At 47.4% G+C, this 20269-nt stretch overlaps 1 protein-coding gene across 1 annotated transcript in view; it reads left to right on the top strand.

Moving 5' to 3' along the window:
* The first annotated feature begins 8112 nt into the window (after positions 1-8112).
* The window catches only part of LOC132386085 (insulin receptor substrate 1-like), a 134776-nt gene continuing 122619 nt past the window's right edge, over positions 8113-20269 (top strand). The window contains exon 1 of the mRNA XM_059958380.1: positions 8113-8662. Within this exon, the coding sequence (XP_059814363.1) occupies positions 8317-8662 (346 nt within the window). The 5' untranslated portion in view covers positions 8113-8316. The remainder of the gene's footprint in view (positions 8663-20269) is intronic.

Raw genomic sequence — 20269 nt, 5'->3', positions numbered from 1 at the left:
GCACCCCTTCCGGTCGCAACTTTATACTGACTCTCTCCCCTCAAACTTCTAGTCCAACGGTAGTTACTGGACCAAACCGTTGACTGCCCATTTTCATAAGACCATAAATCACAGGAATAAAATTAGGCCATTCAGCCCATCGAGTCTCCTGCACCATTCCATCATGGCTGTTTTTATATTCTCTCAATCCCATTCTCCTACCTTTGCCCTGACGAATCAAAAACCTATCAAGCTTCTTCCATAGATGCTGTCTGACCCACTGAGTCACCCTGTGACTTACTTGTTGCTTCAGGCTCCAGCATCTGCAGTCTCCACAATGCGCCGACCACCCTTGCAGGCTGCTGTAAAATTTGCATGTTTCTGTGGTGTACTGTGTAGAGGTAAGATGTGTGAATCGCAGTCATGCACTTGGTGCAGCTGGATGAGGGTTCACTTTCTGCCTCAGCACCTCCTGCCTGTGTGAACACACTTCCCTCTCTTCAACATAAGAGGATCATCTGCAGAAGAGTGAGCATGGAAACAGGCCATTAGTCTCATTGAGTCTGTGCTGACCCTTTACACCAATCCTAGTGTCAGACCCGTCCTCACCGGTACCGTACCCCGGTGTTATACAGTGACAGACCTGTCCCCACCGGTACCATACCCCGCTGTTATACAGTGACAGACCCGCCCCCACCGGTACCGTACCCTGGTGTTAAACAGTGTCAGACCCGTCCCCACCGGTACTGTACCCTGGTGTTATACAGTGTTAGACCTGTCCCCACCGGTACCGTACCCCGGTGTTATACAGTGACAGACCCGTCCCCACCGATACCGTACCCCGGTGTTATACAGTGACAGACCCATCCCCACCGGTACCGTACCCCTGTGTTATACAGTGACAGACCCGTCCCCACCGATACCGTACCCCGGTGTTATACAGTGACAGACCCGTCCTCACCGGTACTGTACCTCTGTGTTATACAGTGTCAGACCTGTCCCCACCGGTACCGTACCCCAATGTTATACAGTGTCAGACCCATCCCCACCGGTACCGTACCCCGGTGTTATACAGTGACAGACCCGTCCCCACCGGTACCGTACCCCAGTGTTATACAGTGACAGACCTGTCCCCACCGGTACTGTACCCCGGTGTTATACAGTGTCAGACCCGTCCCCACCTGTACCGTACCCTGGTGTTATACAGTGTCAGACCCGTCCCCACCTGTACCGTACCCCGGTGTTATACAGTGACATACTGGCCCCTACCTGTACTGTACCCCGGTGTTATACAGTGACAGACCCGCCCCCACTGGTACCGTACCCTGGTGTTATACAGTGACAGACCTGTCCCTACCGGTACCATACCCCGGTGTTATACAGTGACAGACCCGTCCCACCGGTACCGTACCCCGGTATTATACAGTGTCAGACCCGTCCCCACCTGTACTGTACCTTGGTGTTATACAGTGACAGACCCGTCCCCACCGGTACCGTACCCTGGTGTTATACAGTGTCAGACCCGTCCCCACCTGTACCATAACCCGGGTGTTATACAGTGACATACTGGCCCCTACCTGTACTGTACCCCGGTGTTATACAGTGACAGACCCATCCCCACCGGTACTGTACCCCGGTGTTATACAGTGTCAGACCCGTCCCCACCTGTACCGTACCTTGGTGTTATACAGTGACAGACCCGTCCCCACCGGTACCGTACCCTGGTGTTATACAGTGTCAGACCCGTCCCCACCTGTACCATACCCCGGTGTTATACAGTGACATACTGGCCCCTACCTGTACTGTACCCCGGTGTTATACAGTGACAGACCCATCCCCACCGGTACTGTACCCCGGTGTTATACAGTGACAGACCCGTCCCCACCGGTACCGTACCCCGGTGTTATACAGTGTCAGACCCATCCCCACTGGTACCATACCCCGGTGTTATACAGTGTCAGACCCATCCCCACCGGTACCGTACCCCGGTGTTATACAGTGTCAGACCTGTCTCCACCTGTACCGTACCCTGGTGTTATACAGTGATAGACTGGCCCCTACCTGTACTGTACGCCGGTGTTATACAGTGTCAGACACGTCCCCACCTGTACCGTACCCCGGTGTTATACAGTGTCAGACCCGTCCCCACCTGTACCATACCCGGTGTTATACAGTGTCAGACCCGTCCCCACCTGTACTGTACCCCGGTGTTATACAGTGACAGACCCGCCCCCACTGGTACCGTACCCTGGTGTTATACAGTGACAGACCTGTCCCCACCGGTACTGTACCCCTGTGTTATACAGTGACAGACCCGTCCCACCGGTACCGTACCCCGGTATTATACAGTGTTAGACCCATCCCCACCGGTACCGTACCCCAGTGTTATACAGTGTCAGACCCGTCCCCACTGGTACCGTATCCCGATGTTATACAGTGTTAGACCCATCCCCACCGGTACCGTACCCCGGTGTTATACAGTGTCAGACCTGTCTCCACCTGTACCGTACCCTGGTGTTATACAGTGTCAGACCCGTCCCCACCTGTACCATAACCCGGGTGTTATACAGTGACATACTGGCCCCTACCTGTACTGTACCCCGGTGTTATACAGTGTCAGACACGTCCCCACCTGTACCGTACCCCGGTGTTATACAGTGTCAGACCCGTCCCCACCTGTACCGTACCCGGTGTTATACAGTGACAGACCTGTCCCCACCAGTACCGTACCCCAATGTTATACAGTGTTAGACCCGTCCCCACCGGTACCGTACACCGGTGTTATACAGTGACAGACCCGTCCCCACCGGTACTGTACCCCGGTGTTATACAGTGACAGACCCATCCCCACCGGTACTGTACCCCGGTGTTATACAGTGTCAGACCCGTCCCCACCTGTACCGTACCTTGGTGTTATACAGTGACAGACCCGTCCCCACCAGTACCGTACCCTGGTGTTATACAGTGTCAGACCCGTCCCCACCTGTACCATACCCCGGTGTTATACAGTGACATACTGGCCCCTACCTGTACTGTACCCCGGTGTTATACAATGACAGACCCATCCCCACCGGTACTGTACCCCGGTGTTATACAGTGACAGACCCGTCCCCACCGGTACTGTACCCCTGTGTTATACAGTGACAGACCCGTCCCCACCTGTACCGTACCCCGGTGTTATACAGTGACAGATTGGCCCCTACCTGTACTGTACCCCAGTGTTATACAGTGACAGACTGGCCCCTACCTGTACTGTACCCCAGTGTTATACAGTGACAGACTGGCCCCTACCTGTACTGTACCCCAGTGCTATACAGTGACAGACTGGCCCCACCAGTACCGTACCCTGGTGTTATACAGTGACAGACCCATCCCCACTGTTCCGGTATCCTTGCATTCTGCCTATCAGTGTGGATTGGAAATCAATAAACTGCAGACACTGTAAATCTGAAATAGAACTGGGAACGTTGAAGGACACTGGAGGTCAGGTAGCCTCTGTGGAGTGGAAGACGGGACAGTATTGTAGATCAGAGACGCTGCATCAGAAGCGCCTGTGAATTGTCCCTACAACCATTGCACACGAGTGAACTGCGTTGCTTGTAGCCTGGCGTGTGTAAATGGGCTAAGGTGAAACACCTACTCTTCTTGGGAAAAGTAACGTGCCCAGTTTGATAACTGAGTGGAAGTGTCTGGCTGGATTTCCAAGCGCAGCTGCCATTGGCCCAAGCTCAGCAGGTTTGGTCCATTAGGAATGCAACAGGGAGCCAGATTGGTTGGCGTGGCAGACTCTGCCCTCCCTGCTGCTTGTATTTGCAGACAAGGCGGTGTCGCTGGGTCCTAGTGCCCCTCCAATTCTCAGGCTCGTCGGACGGATTTACCCGAGGAGGTTGGTACATCTTCACAAGTGCATTAACAAAAAAAAAATACGATGGAAGTATTCAGCAGTTCACGCAGCAATTATGGAAAGAAAGTAGTGAACGGTTAACGTCCATGAATGACTTTTCATCAGAACACAACTGTGGTGCCTGTATCCCAGCAAAATCTTGCAGCTTTTTAAAACACTGGTTAGCTAAGCCACATCTGGAGTTCTGGTCGCCCCACTACGTACAGGAAGGATGTTGAGGCTTTGGAGAGGGTGCAAAAGAGGTTTACTGGGATGCTGCCTGGTTTAGAGGACATCTGCCGTCAGGAGAGGCTGGATAAACTTGAGTTGGTTTCTCTGAAGCCCAGAAGGCAAGAGGGGAGATCTGACAGAGGTTTATAAGATGATGAGAGACACAGGTAGAGAGGACAGGGAGTATCTGTTTCCCAGGATTGAAATGTCTAATACCAGAGGGCAAGCATCGAAGGTGAGGGGGGTACGTTTTTTACTCAGAGTGGTGGATGCCTGGTATGGTGGTAAAGGCAAATACATTGGAGGCTTTTAAGAGACGTTTAGACAGGCACACGGATGTGAGGAAGATGGAGGAATAAGGACATGGTGTAGGTAGGAGGGATTAGTGTTTGGTTTTGCTTTTTAGGTGATTTGGCACAATGGCCCGTTCCTGCACTGTATTCCTACTAAGAAACAAATTCAAAAGGGAAGTTTGCACCTTGTGGGAGCCTCTGATTGTATGCCCTCCATGTTTCCAATCGTTGCAGTGTTGTGAAGAGGCATGTGGACTGAGGGGGGTGGTAGGGGAGATAATGTAGAAGTTCATCCCACAGGTGTACAGACCCTTCCGCCCAACTACTCCATGCTGCCCAAGCTGCCTGTTCAACCGAGTCCTTTCACTCGGCCAACATTTCACTCTCTCTTTTCACATATCTTCCCTCCCATGTTCTTCAGTTTCCTCAGCCCCCACTTTATTTGTCCTACCCCTCCAGCTGTTAAAGGCATAACCTCAACTTTTTAATTTTTTTCATAGAAACTTTCAGCCTGGACCATTCTGCATCATCCAAACTTCCAAACATCTCTCAATTGCTCCCTGTGTCAGCACAACTAAACTGCAAATGTTTCTGTATTTCTGATAGAATAGACACTTAAGCAGCTTATTGTCTTATTTGAGATGGCAATATATTATGTCACAACATAGAAGGAGGCTATTTGGCCCATCAAGTCTATGCTGGTCCACAAAACAGTCCTTTGCTGACAAATTTTTCCTGTTACCTCTTGTCTACACATTCCAACCCCACCAAACTGGAAACAACTCACGTTAACCCAGTCACCCCACACCCAGAGCACCCCGGGGGAAACCCTTATGGACTCCGTAAACACACACTCAAAGTTCAAGGTAAACTTATTATCAAAGTCCATATATGTCACCATATACAACCCTGAGATTCATTTTCTTGTGGGTGTTCACAGTAAATCCAAGAAACACAATCAAATCACTGAAAGACTTCCGCACCCAACAGGATGCACAACCAGTGTGCTAAAAAACCCACAGGCGTAAAGTGGGTGCAAAGTGCAAATACCAAAAGAGAAAAAATAAGGAATACATATGGGGAACATGAGATGAAGGTCCTTGAGAGGGAAGAAATTACCCCTCAGATTCTCCTCAAATATTTCATCTTTCACCCTTAACCTATGACCTCTAGTTCTAGTCTCACCTAACCTGATTCTCTCCCTGATGGGCTGGAGGGGGTTGAGAACAATTGACAAGTTTTGATCTGGGATGGGGTTGCTTACTGCAACACATAGAGTTTATGGGATCAGTGGGTTAGTAGGTTGGAGGGGCTGAATGGCTTTCACTCCTATGTTCCCGAGGAACCCTCAACTCCTGTCTTTAGGTTCTGTGGTAAGAGATGGGTTGGCCTGACTACACCAATATTACCAGTCTGTTTAGTGCCTTGTGGAGACATATTCATCCATTACGTGCCGTGGGCCGATCATGGTCCACTTTTCTGAAGAAGTGGTTTGCCATGGCTTTCTTCTGGGCAGTGTCTTTCCAAGACGGGTGACCCCAGCCATTATCAATACCCTTCAGAGATTGTCTGCCTGGCGTCAGTGGTCGCATAACCAGGACTTGTGATATGCACCGGCTGCTCATACAACCCATCCACCACCTACTCCCATGGCTTCACGAGACCCTGTTTGGAGTTGGGGGGTGGTCTAAGAAGGGTGACCTACAGGCCACCGGAGGGAAGGAGTGGCTTACACCTCACTTGGTAGAGACGTATCTCCACCTTGCTACCCAATGTATGAGACATGACCAAATGCTGGAGGAACTCAGCAAGTCAGTTAGCATCTGTGGAAGGAAATAGACAGCTGATGTTTTGGTCTGAGACCCTTAATGTTCACTTAAGAGTCTTGATCTGAAAGATTACCAGTCCACTTCTCTCTTAAGCCTTAGCTCATTACATCACAGAGTGAGGTCTTTGTCGGTGGGATCCTGGTCAATACCGACACAAAGTTCAAAGTTCAGAGAGGTGGAGACAGAAGTGACGACTGTGCTGGAACCTGTGTAAATAAATAAGCTGCTGGAGGAACTGAGTGGGTCAGATGCTGGCACACCTAACGGCAACAACAACCTCAAAAACACGTGCAATCAGTCCTAAGCACTGTTCTTCAGCTCCTGTGAGATGCTACAATGGGTGAGCAATGGGAAATAAAGTGAGAGAGATACAGGGGAAGAGAGGGGGAGAAAGGGGGAGAGAGAGAGAGTGGGGAATGACAGTGAAAGAGAGAAAGAAAGAGAAATGGAGACAGTGAATGTGTGTGTGTGTGTGTGTGAGAGAGAGAGAGAGGGAAAAGAGAAGTTCAAGATGATAGTTCCAGGACCTGGGAGTTGGTGGCCTGTCCTGCAATTGGAGAGACTGTCCATGAGAGACTCGGGGTGGGGGGGGGGGGAGAGGAAGTGTGTGTGTATGTATGTGTGTCAGTGTGTGTGCATGAGTGTGTGGGTGTGTATTTCTATGTGTGTGTCTGTCCGTCCGTGTGGGGGCATGGGAGGGAGGAACGGGATTTGTCTTGCTGATGTTCTTTTGTTGCTCGTTGTATTCTGTGTTGTTCTGCTGAGCATCGTGGACACGCTATGGTGGCGCCAGAATGTGGGGCGACACTCGCGGGCTGCCCCCAGCACATCCCTGGGTTGTGTCGGTCGTTTCACTGCATGTTAACGTAAATGTGTGAGAAATCCGAATCGGAGTGGGGCAGCCGAGAACATCCCGACAATGGTGGTCCAATATTAGCAGTGGTTGCGCAGGGGTGTGTGGGGGGAGAGAGAGAGAGACTTGAAATCGGGGTTCCCATTTTGGGATCCACGGACCACACGACTCCATGGCATAAAAAGTCTGTGAACCCTTGCTTTAAGGGGTGGTGCAGCAATCTCAGAAAGTTGCCGGGCTACAGGGAGTCTGGACGAGAAACCGTTCTAAGTACAACAGTGGGGCGCAGGGAGTGCTGGAGATCCAGCACGAATGGGAGTGATGGACTTGGGCAACACATTTTCGAACGGGTCTCTGCTCTCCCGTTCTATAATGTCACAGATGGTCGTTGACTCAGCCCCAATTCTCTGCATCCAAACAAAAAAATCCTGCATCTTGAACAGTGACCCAGTGAGTTGGGTAGAGAACTGCAAAGACTTCCCTTTGTATGTCTATTCTGCAGCTTGGCCAGAGGAAACAGCTCTCCTCTAGCTGAGCTTCATCAGAATTTTGCAAGTTTTAATGAGAATCCCTCATTAAAAGTTAGAAGAGTTTCTTTTAATCTCTGGAGCTCTTCCACGAACCCATTGTTTAATGGTATTGGTCCATGGCATAACAAAGGTCGGTAACTCCTGGTCTAGAGGGTACCTGGGCAGTAAAGGGGAGTTAGTTGTGTATTAGAACTTGGGAGTTACCGAATCAGCGAACTATGTATTTTTGGGAGCGCATTGATCGTTCTTAAGAGCATTTTTAACCTTGCACAACGGTGGACGCTAGGACCCAGGTTGCGCAGACTTTATTTTTCTCTCTATGTGTGTGTCTGTGGGTCCTGGCTCCCTATTTAGAAATGCAAATCTACCCCAGCAGTTAAAAAAATCCACATGCACCCGAAATATAGTGTGTATGTGTATAAATCTGCAAACGGACCGGTCAGAGGCGCTTCTTCAGAAATTAACAGCAAACCAGGAGCGGGGTGGCAGAACGCTTGTGTGGGGAGGTGGAGAAGGGACAGCGATTTACAGAGAGAGAGAAAAAAACATTATTGCAAAGTTTTATTTGCAGTACGGGGAGGGGTGTGTCGTGTGCACAAATTAATCGGGAGCAAAACCAGGAGGCAAGCAGAGCGAGGAATGTGAAGGAAAAATCGGGGCACGGGGCGGGAGAAGGACTGATTTTTTATTTTTGCATGTGAAATATATATTTTTTGCAATGGCGAACCCTGCAGAGGATTGCCTGGACGGCGACGTGAGGAAGTGCGGGAATCTCCGCAAGTGCAAGAGCCTGCACCGCAGGTACTTCGTGCTGCGGGCGGCGAGCGAGCGCGGCGCGGCCCGGCTCGAGTACTACGAGAGCGAGAAGAAGTTCCGACGCGGGGGCGCGGGCCCGAAGCGCGCGCTGCCGCTTCACAGCTGCTTCAACGTTAACAAGCGCGCCGACTCCCGCAGCAAGTACCTGCTGGCCATCTACACCCGCGACGAGTGCTTCTCCGTGGCGGCCGACAGCCCGCAGGAGCAGGACAGCTGGTACCAGGCCATCGTCGAGCTGCTGGCCCCAGGTACGGTTCCAAATATTTTTTTAAAAAAAAGCGCGACGCTTCGGCCCGTCGGACACCGGCACGCCCCCACCGCCTCACCGCCGCCGCGCACCCTGAATCCTTCCGCCGCTCCCGCGCACTTCGGTGCACATATCACTCACTCAAACTCTCAAATATTCCCTCCGTCCCTCAAACCCTCATAAATCTCGAAACTTCATCACGGCGTCCCACCGTCACACAAACCCTCATAACTAATTCCTTCCCTCATTACCACGTCTCTCAAAAATCCTCTTCGACTCTCACATTCATCCCTCCGGTCCCTCGCACCTTCTTCACTCTGTCCCTCGCACCTTCGACCCCCTCCCGTCCCTATCCCCTTCCACCCCCACTGTCCGTCCTTCCCTCGAAACTTCATCTTCCATCCCTTCGTCCCTCTCCTTCACAAATTTGTCACTTCATCACTCAGACCTTCATCATGCTGTCCCTCTGTCCCTCGCAACTTCATCCTCCGACCCTCCACTCCCTCACCCCTCCGTCCCTCACACAGTTGTCCTTCTGTCCCTCACACAGTCGTCACACCGTCCCTCTGTTGATCAAACCTTCATAACTCCTTTCCTCTCTCATTATCTCTCAAACCTTCCCTCCATCCCTCATACTGTCATCCCTCCATCCCTCACACCTTCGTCACTCCATCTCTTGCATCTCTGTTCGTCTATCCCTCACACACTCATTCCTCCGTCCCTCACACCTTTGTCACTCTGTCTGTTCGCCACTCCATCATATCCTCCTCCTCCATGACTTACACCTTCCCTCTATCCATCGCTCCGCCTGTCTCTCCCTCACACTCTCTCCTTCCCTCCATCTCTCGCCTGCCTTCTCTCCCTTGCATCTTTATTCCATACTTGCATCTCTCCCTTCCCATCTCCCCTCTTCCCCTCCATGACTCATGCCTCACCTCTTAGATCTCCCTTCCCCTCTCAGCTTCCCTGTTCCTTCTCTCCCACCTTCCAATATTCCCCTCCCCTCCCACACTACTTTCCCCTCCCCATCCTTTCTCCTTTATCCTCTCCTCTTTCACCCTCTCCTCCCCACCCTCTTTCTCCCCTCCTGTCTCCCCATTGCCAACTCTCTCCTCCCTTCCTCTCAATCAGTTTCCCCACTCACTCCCTCCTTCTCCCACTCAGACTACCTTTCTGCCTTCCAGCTTCCCCCCTCCCCATCATAATTGCACCACTGCTAATCGCCAACTATCCTCCTTCCCATCTGTCCTCACTTTCCCTGTCTTCTCTATCTCCTTCCCACACTCCCACACACCACCTTCTCCACCTCTCACCTCTATATTCACTCTTGTTCACACACGTACACCTTTCTCAGCTTCTGCCGTGCTCTCATCTTTCCTATCTCCATCACTCCTCCCTTTCCTATCTGCTCTGCCTCATTCACAGGACCACCCTCCTTGTTTACATGCGCACACCTTTGCAGCATTTGCCTTGCTCTCATCTTTCCTATCTCCATCACTACCCCATGTCCTACCTGCTCTCTGCCTCGTTCACAGGACCACCCTCATTGTTATGTACACATTGTCTTCTGTGGTTTAGTTTTCCCTTTCTCTCATCCTCCTCCTCATCTGGTATTCTGCCAAGTCTCTTTGCGCCTCCGAAACTCTTTGTTCTGGGTTTAATATTGTCATTTATCTGCTCCTCTCCTTACTTTCTGTCCTTTTCCTGTTAGCTTATAGCTTGTCTCCCTCTCTGTGTGTACCATTTTATACATTTGTGAGACAATCTTACTTTGTACTGCAGAGCAGGGGTTCCCAACCTGGAGTCCACAGATCCCTTGCTTAATGGCATTGGTGGTGGTATAAAAAGGGTTGGGTGCCCTTGCTGTAGAAGGAAGGGTGCAGCATTTATTAGGTCTCACTGAGAGAATTGTGTGCAGTTCTGGTCATCCTGTTATAGGAAGGGTGTTGAGTCTTTGGAGAGGGTTCACCAGGATGCTGCCTGGTTTAGAAGGATATGAGTTTCAGGAGAGGCTGGACAAACTTGGGTTGTTTTCCGTGGAGCAGTTGAAGCGGAGGGAGACCGGGGTTATAACCCATGAGACAGGTAGATAGGCAGAAAGCTTTCCCCAGGATGGAAATGTCAATTCTAGAGGACATTTAGAAGGTGGGGAGAGGAGAGAGGGAGATAGGCAGAGAGCTTTCCCAAGTATAGAAGCGTCAATTCTGGAGGACATTTAGAAGGTTTGGGATGGGTGTTTAAAGTTGACGTGTGGAGCAAGATTGTTCGTATTGAGCAATGAGGGACTGGAACATCGTCACAATAGATTCCACAGATGCAGGAAATCCAGAGTAGCATACACAAAATGCTAGAGGAACTCTGCGGGTTTGGGTCAGGCTGCATCTATTGAAAGGAACACTTGACATTTTAGGCTGAGCTCTGATGAAAGGAATAAAGATAGACTCTTTATCTTTTCTATAGATCAGAAGCTCCCAACCTGGGGCCCCGGGACCGCTTACTTAATGGTATTGATCTGTGGCACAAAAAGATGTTTGAGAACCCCTGCTGTAGAAGGGTGTTTGCTAGTAGTACAGCAAGTTAATGCTTTGTCTTCATACCTCCCACACCCAAGGTTCAGTCCTGTTATCTGTTGCTGCCTGTGCAGAATTTGCAAGCTGCCCCTGCAAACACACGGATATAGGTTTCCTCGAGTTGCTTTGGTCTCTCCCCACACCTCAATGATGTGTGCTTTGGTTCATTAGTTCAGTCATTTGGCTCTGTTCTGTAGGGGAGTGGCAGGTAGTATAGTGGTTATCACAATGCTTTATAGTACCGGTGACCTGGGGTCAATTCCCACTACTACCTGTAAGGAATGGGTACATTCTCCCCGTGACTGCATGGGTTTCCTCTGGGTGCTCTGGTTTCCTCCCACAGCCCAAAGACGTACCGGTTGGTAGGTTAATTGGTCATTGTAAATTGTCCTGGGATTAGGCTAGTGTTTAATCAGGGGTTGCTGGGCAGCATGATCAAAGGGCTGGAAGGAACGCAGCAGGCCAGACAGTATCTACGGAGGGGAATAAACAGTTGACGTTATGGGCTGAGACCTTTATTACCATCCATGGGTGCTGTCTGACCTGCTGAGATCCTCCAGTACTTTGTATGTGTTTATTCAAGATTTCCAGCATCTCCAGAATGCTGTTATTGACTCTGCTTCAACCACTGTCTTCCAGGTACTCACCTCTCTCTGGGTGAAGAAGGTCCTTTCATATCTTGTTTAGCAGGAAAACACAATAGAAACTTGTTTATTTTCTTCCAAAATACGTTTAGTTTAAGGGATGCTGCAGGCAACACTTTAGGGAACTTTTTAATTCTGCAACTGCCCCCCTTCAAGGTTGGTGATGTGAGACATTGATATATTAAACATCTAAGTCTGTGTATCCAACCATTAAAGAAGAATTTATTTAGGCAGAGAGTGGTGAATCTGTGGAATCATTGGGTATGTTTAAAGTGGAGGTTGAAAGGTTCTTGATTTGTCAGGGCATCAAAGGTAAGGGGAGAATGAGGTTGAAAGTGATAATGAATTAGGCGCGCTCGATGGGCTGAACAGCCTGAATCAGCTCCTATGTCTTATGGTCTAAGATCCAAACCAGCAGTCAGAAGCCCAAGCTAAAAAGCCAAATTTTTGCAGTATGGTGGAAAGGGTTCAATTAAACTGTTGTAACAACAATGATCACTATCACAGAAACAAGCTAAGATGTTATAGGGGCACTACCATTTGTTACACTAGTTCGTTCATATTTCTAACAAATCTGATGACTTTCATATGTAACTGCAGGATGAGGTATCTGGTAATTCAGTGCGTTTATGTTGGACTGACAGAATTTCTGGAATATTGGATGTTCACGTGCGGTGTCGTATAATGTGGCTGATCATGGCCTTTCCATGACTGTGATTGTTCTTGGCAAATTTTTTCTACAGAAGTAGTTTGCCATTCCCACCTCTGGGCAGTGCCATTATCAATACTCCTTAGAGATTGTCTGCCTGACGTCAGTGGTTGCATAACCACGGCTTGTGATATGCCATAGCTGCTCATCCAGCCATCTACCCCCTGCTCCCGTGACTTCACGTGACACTGATTGGGGTGGGATGGGGGGTGGGGGTGCTGTGCTGGGCTACACCTTGCTCAAGGGTGACCTACAGGCTAGCAGAGGGAATGAGTGCCTTACATCTCCATCGCCACCCATGTTAGTCCTCAATACTCCAACACATTTTTAGTTCACAGTTTGTAAATGTCACCCAGTAGTACAGTAGAGTTTAGATGTAGGGCAGGAGACGAGGCTCCAGAGAGATCAAAAGGAGCATGAGAACAGACTCTTGGTGAGTTCTTAAAGGGAGCAGTAAACAGCAAATGTAAAGGGTGATTTTGAAAGAGGACCTGGTAACCAGATGCTGAAGCGTCAAGAATTTCCAAACAATCGCTTAGCCTTTCACTAATTCCTTTACCAGTGCAGACACAACTAGGCTAGCTGTCAAGTGTTACCCAACCCAAGCCTGATGAAACCTGACCATGTGTTTCATGTTCTGATCTGGTTGGCTTTGACGAAAATACAAGTCCTTGGGCTTGGTTCATATCAGACTGTGCTAGTTTTTTTATAAATAAATCAATCAAAGTACCTCTGCTGTCGATTTGAATGCTGGCTAGTGGCCTGCATTCTAATGATACAGTCATAGAGCACTACAGCACATAAACCAGCCCTTCAGCCCATTTATTCAGTGATGAACTATTACTCTGTCAAGTGCCATCAACCCGCACCTGGACCAGAGTGCTTCATACCCTTCCCATCCATGTACCAATCTGAATTTCTCTTATATGTTGAAATCAAACCTGCATCCACTATTACGCTGGCCTCTCAATCCACACTCGCATCACCCTCTGATTGAAGTAGTTCCCCCTCACGTTCCCCTTAAACATTTCACTTTTCACACTTAACTATTGACCTCTAGCTCTTGTTTCACCCCACCTCAGTGAAACAAGCCTGCTTGCATTTAGTCTATCTATATACCTCATACTTCTGTATACCTCTGTCAAATCTTCTCTCAATCTTTTTACATTTCAAGGAATAAAGTCCTAACCTATTCAATCTTTCCATATAACTCAGTTCCTCCACATCCAGCAACATCCTTGTAGATTTTCTCTGTACTCTTTCAACCTTACAGGAAGGTGACCAAAACTTCACACAATGCTACAAATCAGGCCACAGCAGTGTCTTAACCAATTTCAACATAACATTCATTTCCTGTACTTTGATTTATGAAGGCCAATGTGCCAAAAGCTTTCTTTACTACCCTATCTAGCTGTGACCCCACTTTCAAGAAATTGTTGACCTGTATTCCTAGATCCTTTTGTTCTATTACATTCACTGTGTAAGTCCTGCTGTGGTTTGTCCTCCTAAAGTGCACCACCTCGTACTTGTCTGCATTAAATTTCATTTGCTATTTTTCAGCCCTTTATTCCCACTGCAAGCTGTGATAGTCTTCCTCACTGTCCACTGCACCCTCAGTCTTGGTATCACCTGCAAATTTGCGGATCCAGTTAACAATATTATCATCCAAATCTTTGATATACTGTAATGACAAACAACAATGGACTTGGCGGTGATCCCTGCAGCACTGCATGAGTTACACCTCCGGTCAGAGAAGCATCTCCTACCACTGCAAAACCAATGTCAAGTCCAATTTAGCACAATATTCTGAATTCCAGCTTGACCAGCTTCCCAAGTGAGACCTTGTCAAATGCCTTGCAAAAATCCTTATATTGTAGACAACATCAACTGCCTTTCCTTCATCAACTTTCTCGAAAAACTCTACAAGATTGGTTAGACACATCCTAGCACATACTTGACACCACCTAGGGCATTCAAGTCTCTGAGCCTGTCCGCTGCCAAATGGAAAATTGAAAAGGGAAGGACAAGTAGCAACTTAAGTGTCCTTAGAATGAAGGATAGTTCTATATATGATTGTCCAAATGTGGGTCAAGGATGTAAGGTAAGGAAAAGGGAATCCAAGAGCGAAAAATCAATACGACCTGAAATAGACAATTCAACTTCTCAAGGCTGGTCTGTGAATCAACAAAACCCTAGATGATCTTCCACCTGTACTCTGATTTCTTACTCAGTGATTGTATCTCTCATTTGCAGAGGTTCCCAACTTGGGGTCCATGGACCTCTCAGTTAATGGTAAAGGCTCATTGGAATAAAAAATATCTAATATTTTGAAGTCTGCTATCTTTTAGTGCAATGACTGGGCACCTGCAGTTGTCTGGGATGTAGGATTTCAATGAGCCAAAGAATTTCTCACCAGTTCCGTCCTTCAACCAGGGAGAATTCACCCCATAGCAAAGCCCTATAGCCTGCTGGAAGACCTCAGTAGGTCAAGCAGCATCCATGGAAGGAAACAGAGAGTTGATGTTTCAGATCTATGGAAAAGAGTACAGTCAAACTTTCAGATCAAGACCCTTCAGCAGGACTGAAGAAAAAAAGATGAGTAGATTTAAAAGGTTGGGGGAGGGGAGAAAGAAACACAAGGTGATAGGTGAAACTGGGAGGGGGAGGGGTGAAGTAAAGAGTTGTAAAGTTGATTGGTGGAAGAGATACAGGGCTGGAGAATGGGAAATTATCATTCCCATTCTGATATGTCAATCCATGGCTTCCTCTACTGTTGTGATGAGTCCACACTCAGGTTGGAGGAGCAACACCTTACATTCCGTCTGGGTAGCCTCCAAATTGATGGCATGACATCCTCCCACCCCTCCCCCACCTATTCTTCACCATTCACCATCCCCTTTGCCCTCTCTCACGTTATCTCCTTGCCTGCCATTGCCTCCCTCTGGTGCTCCTCCCCTCTTTTCTTTCTTCCATGGATTTCTGTCCTCTGTTATTAGATTCCCCCTTCTCCAGCTCTGTATCTTTTTCACCAATCAGCTTCCCAGCTCCTTACTTCACCCCTCCCCCACCCAGTTTCACCTACCACCTTGAGTTTTACCCTCCCCTCACCCTACCTTTTTAAATCTGCTCCTCATTTTTTTTCCACCAGTTCTGCTGAAGGGTCTTGGCATGAAATGCCAGCTGTACTCTTTTCCATAGTTCCTCCAGCATTTTGGGTGTGTTGTTTGGATTTCCAGCATCTGCAAATTTTCTCCTGTTTATGTTTCAGATCTGTTAAGGTCCTCCAGTAGTTTGTTATTTTGTTTGTTCCAGATTCCAGCAATTCCAATTTCTTATCGTTCTGAAAATTATCCCTGTTTTGCCCCAATAATATTTTTTATATTTTAATGAGGTGATGTCGTACTCTGCTAAACCCTCAAGAAATAGATGCTGGTTAACTGCTCCTGATATGATAGACCACCAGTCTCAAAAACCAGACTGGTGAACCTTCTCCAGGTCCCCTCTTTAGCAAGGGCCTCAATTTTTTCAATAAGGAGATTAAAGTTCTGCATGACACTCCAGTTACAATTGCACCAGTGCTCCATATAATTGTAATGTAACATCTTGAACCAGAGATCAGTGGAAATATGTTGCTTGCTCCCAATTGATGGCTGCAAATGGCATGGGTGCCTTCAGGGGAAGTGAGAAGTTAATGACACATGAACAGAAAGATGTGGTGCTCGGCTGAAATGAACAACAGCCCCTTGACTTGAATAGACTTTTGATGTTGTAAATAGCTTTTTATGTATTTGACCATTCTCTGATGCATTTTTCAAAAGTTCATTTCATTTTCTCCCTCAGTTGCTTCCATGTGACAAACTTGTTTGCTGATTTCATTGCTTTTTGTATAAATCAGAGAATGTTGTCACTAATTGATTGATCGATTGATCTTTGAGGCTGTGCAGTTGGATATTGATCCTGTCTCTGCCTGGTACAAGCTTGTATTGACTAGTGCCTGTTTTTTTATGGGCGTCGGTGTCTCCATGCCAACTCATCTGTATTCTGTCTACAGATTGTAAATGCTGCCTTTGGACTAAAAGCTGGGCACAGGGGATAGGAGTAATTGATGTGCTGTTGTGATATACTATCCCTGTCATGGGACAGTGTATATGGAGTTTCACTCTGCATCAAATCCATACTGTCTCTGCCCTGGGAGTGTGTGATGGGACAGTTTGGAAGGTGGTTCATTCTGTATCTAACCCATGTTGTCTCTGACCTGGAGTGTATGATTGTACAGTATAGAGGGAGTTTCACTCTGTATCTAACTTGTGCTGTGTCTGCTCTGAGAGTACAGAGAGAGATTCAATCTGTAACTGATGCTGTTCTTGCCTTTTGGAGTGTGTAACAGGTTAGCATAGAGAGGAAGTTTTAATTCTCCATCAGACTTCTCCTGATCCTGCATTGGGAATGTGTAGCTACACAGAGGGAACTTTACTTTGTGTCTTGTCCTGAGGGATGGGACAGTGCAGAGGGAGTTTTCTTTTGCATCTGTTTGATGATATGTACGGAGTTAACAATGGTTACCAGTATGCATGGCGTTTCCTGCAGCCTATAGTTCAAAAACTAGGAGGAGTAATTTGGAGGGGCAGAGTATTTTTTTAAAATTACAGTGATTATTAAAATTACAAAATTACATAAATTGTACATTAACTCCAAGGAAGGACAGAATAAGATACCTTTAAAAGGTTAGGACAACAGATCTATTCATTAGGAAAGCAGTAGCCTTATTCTGAGATACCCCACTCTGTGACTGTTGTACTGATTTGTGACAGAAGTTCAAGTGTTTTCTTGAGAATCAGAATCACTGACTGACCTAGTTACTTACTACCTGTTACTCCACGGGCGTTTAGGGCATCAGTGCAGGTCCTCCATCTCTGGCAGTCTCAGGGCTTCCTTCATCATGATAGCAGCTTCCTCACGGTTTTCACTACTGTCGGTTTTGCAAGTCCCAGGTGGAGACTCGGGAATACCATCACATCAGATATAGAAGGGTTCTCCATTGCTGTTTCTGTAACAGTTATGTTTGACCAGTCAGGGTTGTTAGCCCTCAGCTGAACCCCAAACTTGGAGAACTGTTGGGTCACTCTTAGTCTGGCCTCTACTTTTGAACATGTTTAGCATGGGTGACCCTACCAAGAGCCAAAGCATAAAGCCCTGATTGCAGGCAGTATAGTTCTCCAGGTCATTGAGGCACGAAAGTCTCCAAACTCTTCGACAAGGATGTGGTCCTCTTGGAAGTGAATCACTGGCAAATGTTGTGTAATTTGTTGGTTTGCGGCAACAGTATGTTGTGAGACATAAAAACTCCTATAAGTTACAATAAGAGATATGTGAAAAATAGTGCAAGAAAGCAAAAATAGTGAGGTAGTGTTTTCAGATTCAGTGTCCATTCAGAATTCTGATGGCAGTGGGGAAGTGGCAGCATAATGTTCTTAAAACATTACGTGTACGCCTTTGTGCTCCTGTACCTTCTCCCTGCTGGCAGTAAAGAGAAGAGAGCGTGTCCTGGATGGTAAGGGTCTCTAATGATGAAGGCTGCCTGTTGAAGGTGACCTCCGGTGGAGAGGATTGTGCTTGTGATCGAGCTGGCTGAGTCTCCAGATAGTGAAAGATGGATGGTAGGAAGGAAAGGAAGAAAACACATTTATAGCTGTGAATATCTCTGAGGACCTAACCTGGTCCCAACATATTGATGTAGCTACAAAGAAGGCAAGACAGCAGTTATATTTCATTAGGAGTTTGAGATTTGGTATCTCATCTAAAACACTCGCAAAATTATACTGATGTAATGTGGAGAGCATTCTAAATGGCTGAATCACCATCTGGTATTGGGGGGGGGGGGGGGGACTCTGGACAGGATTGAAATAAGCTGCGGAGAGTTGTAGACTCAGTCACTTCCATCGTGGGCAAGAACCTCGTAGTATCCAGGACATTCAAGGAGTGGTGTCTCAGAAAGCAACGTCCATCATTAAGGACCCCCCATCACGCAGCTCATGTGTCGTTTTCACTGTTACCATCAGGGAGGAGGTACAGAAGCCTGAAGGCACACACCCAATGATTTAGAAACAGCTTCTTTCCCTTGGCTATTCAGTTTCTGAATGGACATCGAAACCATGAACACTACCTCACAAATTCTTTATTTCTATTTTTGAACTACTTGTATAAGTTAATGATTTAATTACACACACACACACACATGTATATATATACACTCACTGTAACTCAGTTTTTTTCTCTATTGTTATGTATTTCATTGTACAGCTGCCGCAAAGACAACAAATTTCACGATGTATGCTGGGGATATTAAACCTGATTCTGAATCTCTTTCTGATTTTAGAATTTCAAAACATTGCGAAGAGCTTTTAAGTGGTACAGGAAGTATCCGAGTAATCTCTCCTCACCCCACCACATTACTCTGACAAAGCATCTGTGAAATCTTTTTGCCTGGCTGAATTCACCTGAATATCACTTCTCTATTCCACCCACCAACCACGCACAATACAGTACCGGGAGAAATCAGTACGACAGGATATTTGGGCAGATAGTGAGATTTTGTCTGGAGGCTGAAGCCAGCTGTCTGGATCCAGTTCAGCAAGTGACAAGAGAGTGATTTGAAAACTGAGGAGCTAGAAGAAGCTACATTCCATCACTGATTTGAGGGCGTAATCACAGAACAATAGGTTCACATAATATGTTGGGAAGTGTGTGGTCATGCACACTCGGTAGAAGAAATAAAAGCGTAGACTATTTTCTAAATGGAGAGAAAATTCAAAACTCTGAGGCGTAGAGACTTGGGAGTCTCAGTGCAGGATTCCCTGAAGGTTAATTTGCAGGTTGAGTCAGTGGGGAGGAAGGCCAATGTGATGTTAGCATTCATTTCAAGAAAACTAGAATACAAGAGCAAGGACGTAATAGACAATAGGTGCAGAAATAGACCATTTGGCCCTTCGAGCCTGCACCGCCATTCTGAGTTCATGGCTGATCAATTCCTATCAATACCTGGTTCCTGCCTTGTCCCCATATCCCTTGATTCCCCTATCCATAAGATACTTATCTAGCTCCTTCTTGAAAGCAGCCAGAGAATTGGCCTCCACTACCTTCCGAGGCAGTGCATTCCAGACACCCAGAACTCTCTGGGAGAAGAAGTTTTTCCTTAACTCTGTCCTAAATGACCAACCCCTTATTCTCAAACCATGCCCTCTGGTACTGGACTTTCCCGGCATCTGGAACATATTTCCTGCCTCTATCTTGTCCAATCCCTTAATAATCTTATATGTTTCAATCAGATCCCCTCTCAATCTCCTTAATTCCAGCGTGTACAAGCCCAGTCTCTCCAACCTCTCTGCGTAAGACTGTCCAGACATCCCAGGAATTAACCTCATGAATCTACGCTGCACTTCCTCTACAACCAGGATGTCCTTCCTTAACCCTGGAGACCAAAACTGTACACAATACTCCAGGTGTGGTCTCACCAGGGCTCTGTACAAATGCAAGAAGATTTCCTTGCTCTTGTACTCAATTCCCTTTGTAATAAAGGCCAACATTCGATTAGCCTTCTTCACTGCCTGCTGCACTTGCTCATTCACCTTCAGTGACGAATGAACGAGAACTCCTAGATCTCTTTGTATTTCTCCCTTACCTAACTC

This window comes from Hypanus sabinus, unplaced genomic scaffold, assembly GCF_030144855.1.
Source record: "Hypanus sabinus isolate sHypSab1 unplaced genomic scaffold, sHypSab1.hap1 H_8, whole genome shotgun sequence".
NCBI classification, from domain to species: Eukaryota; Metazoa; Chordata; class Chondrichthyes; order Myliobatiformes; family Dasyatidae; genus Hypanus; species Hypanus sabinus.
The sequence above is the reverse complement of the archived record's forward strand: the minus strand, read 5'-3'. Positions and strand labels throughout refer to the sequence as shown.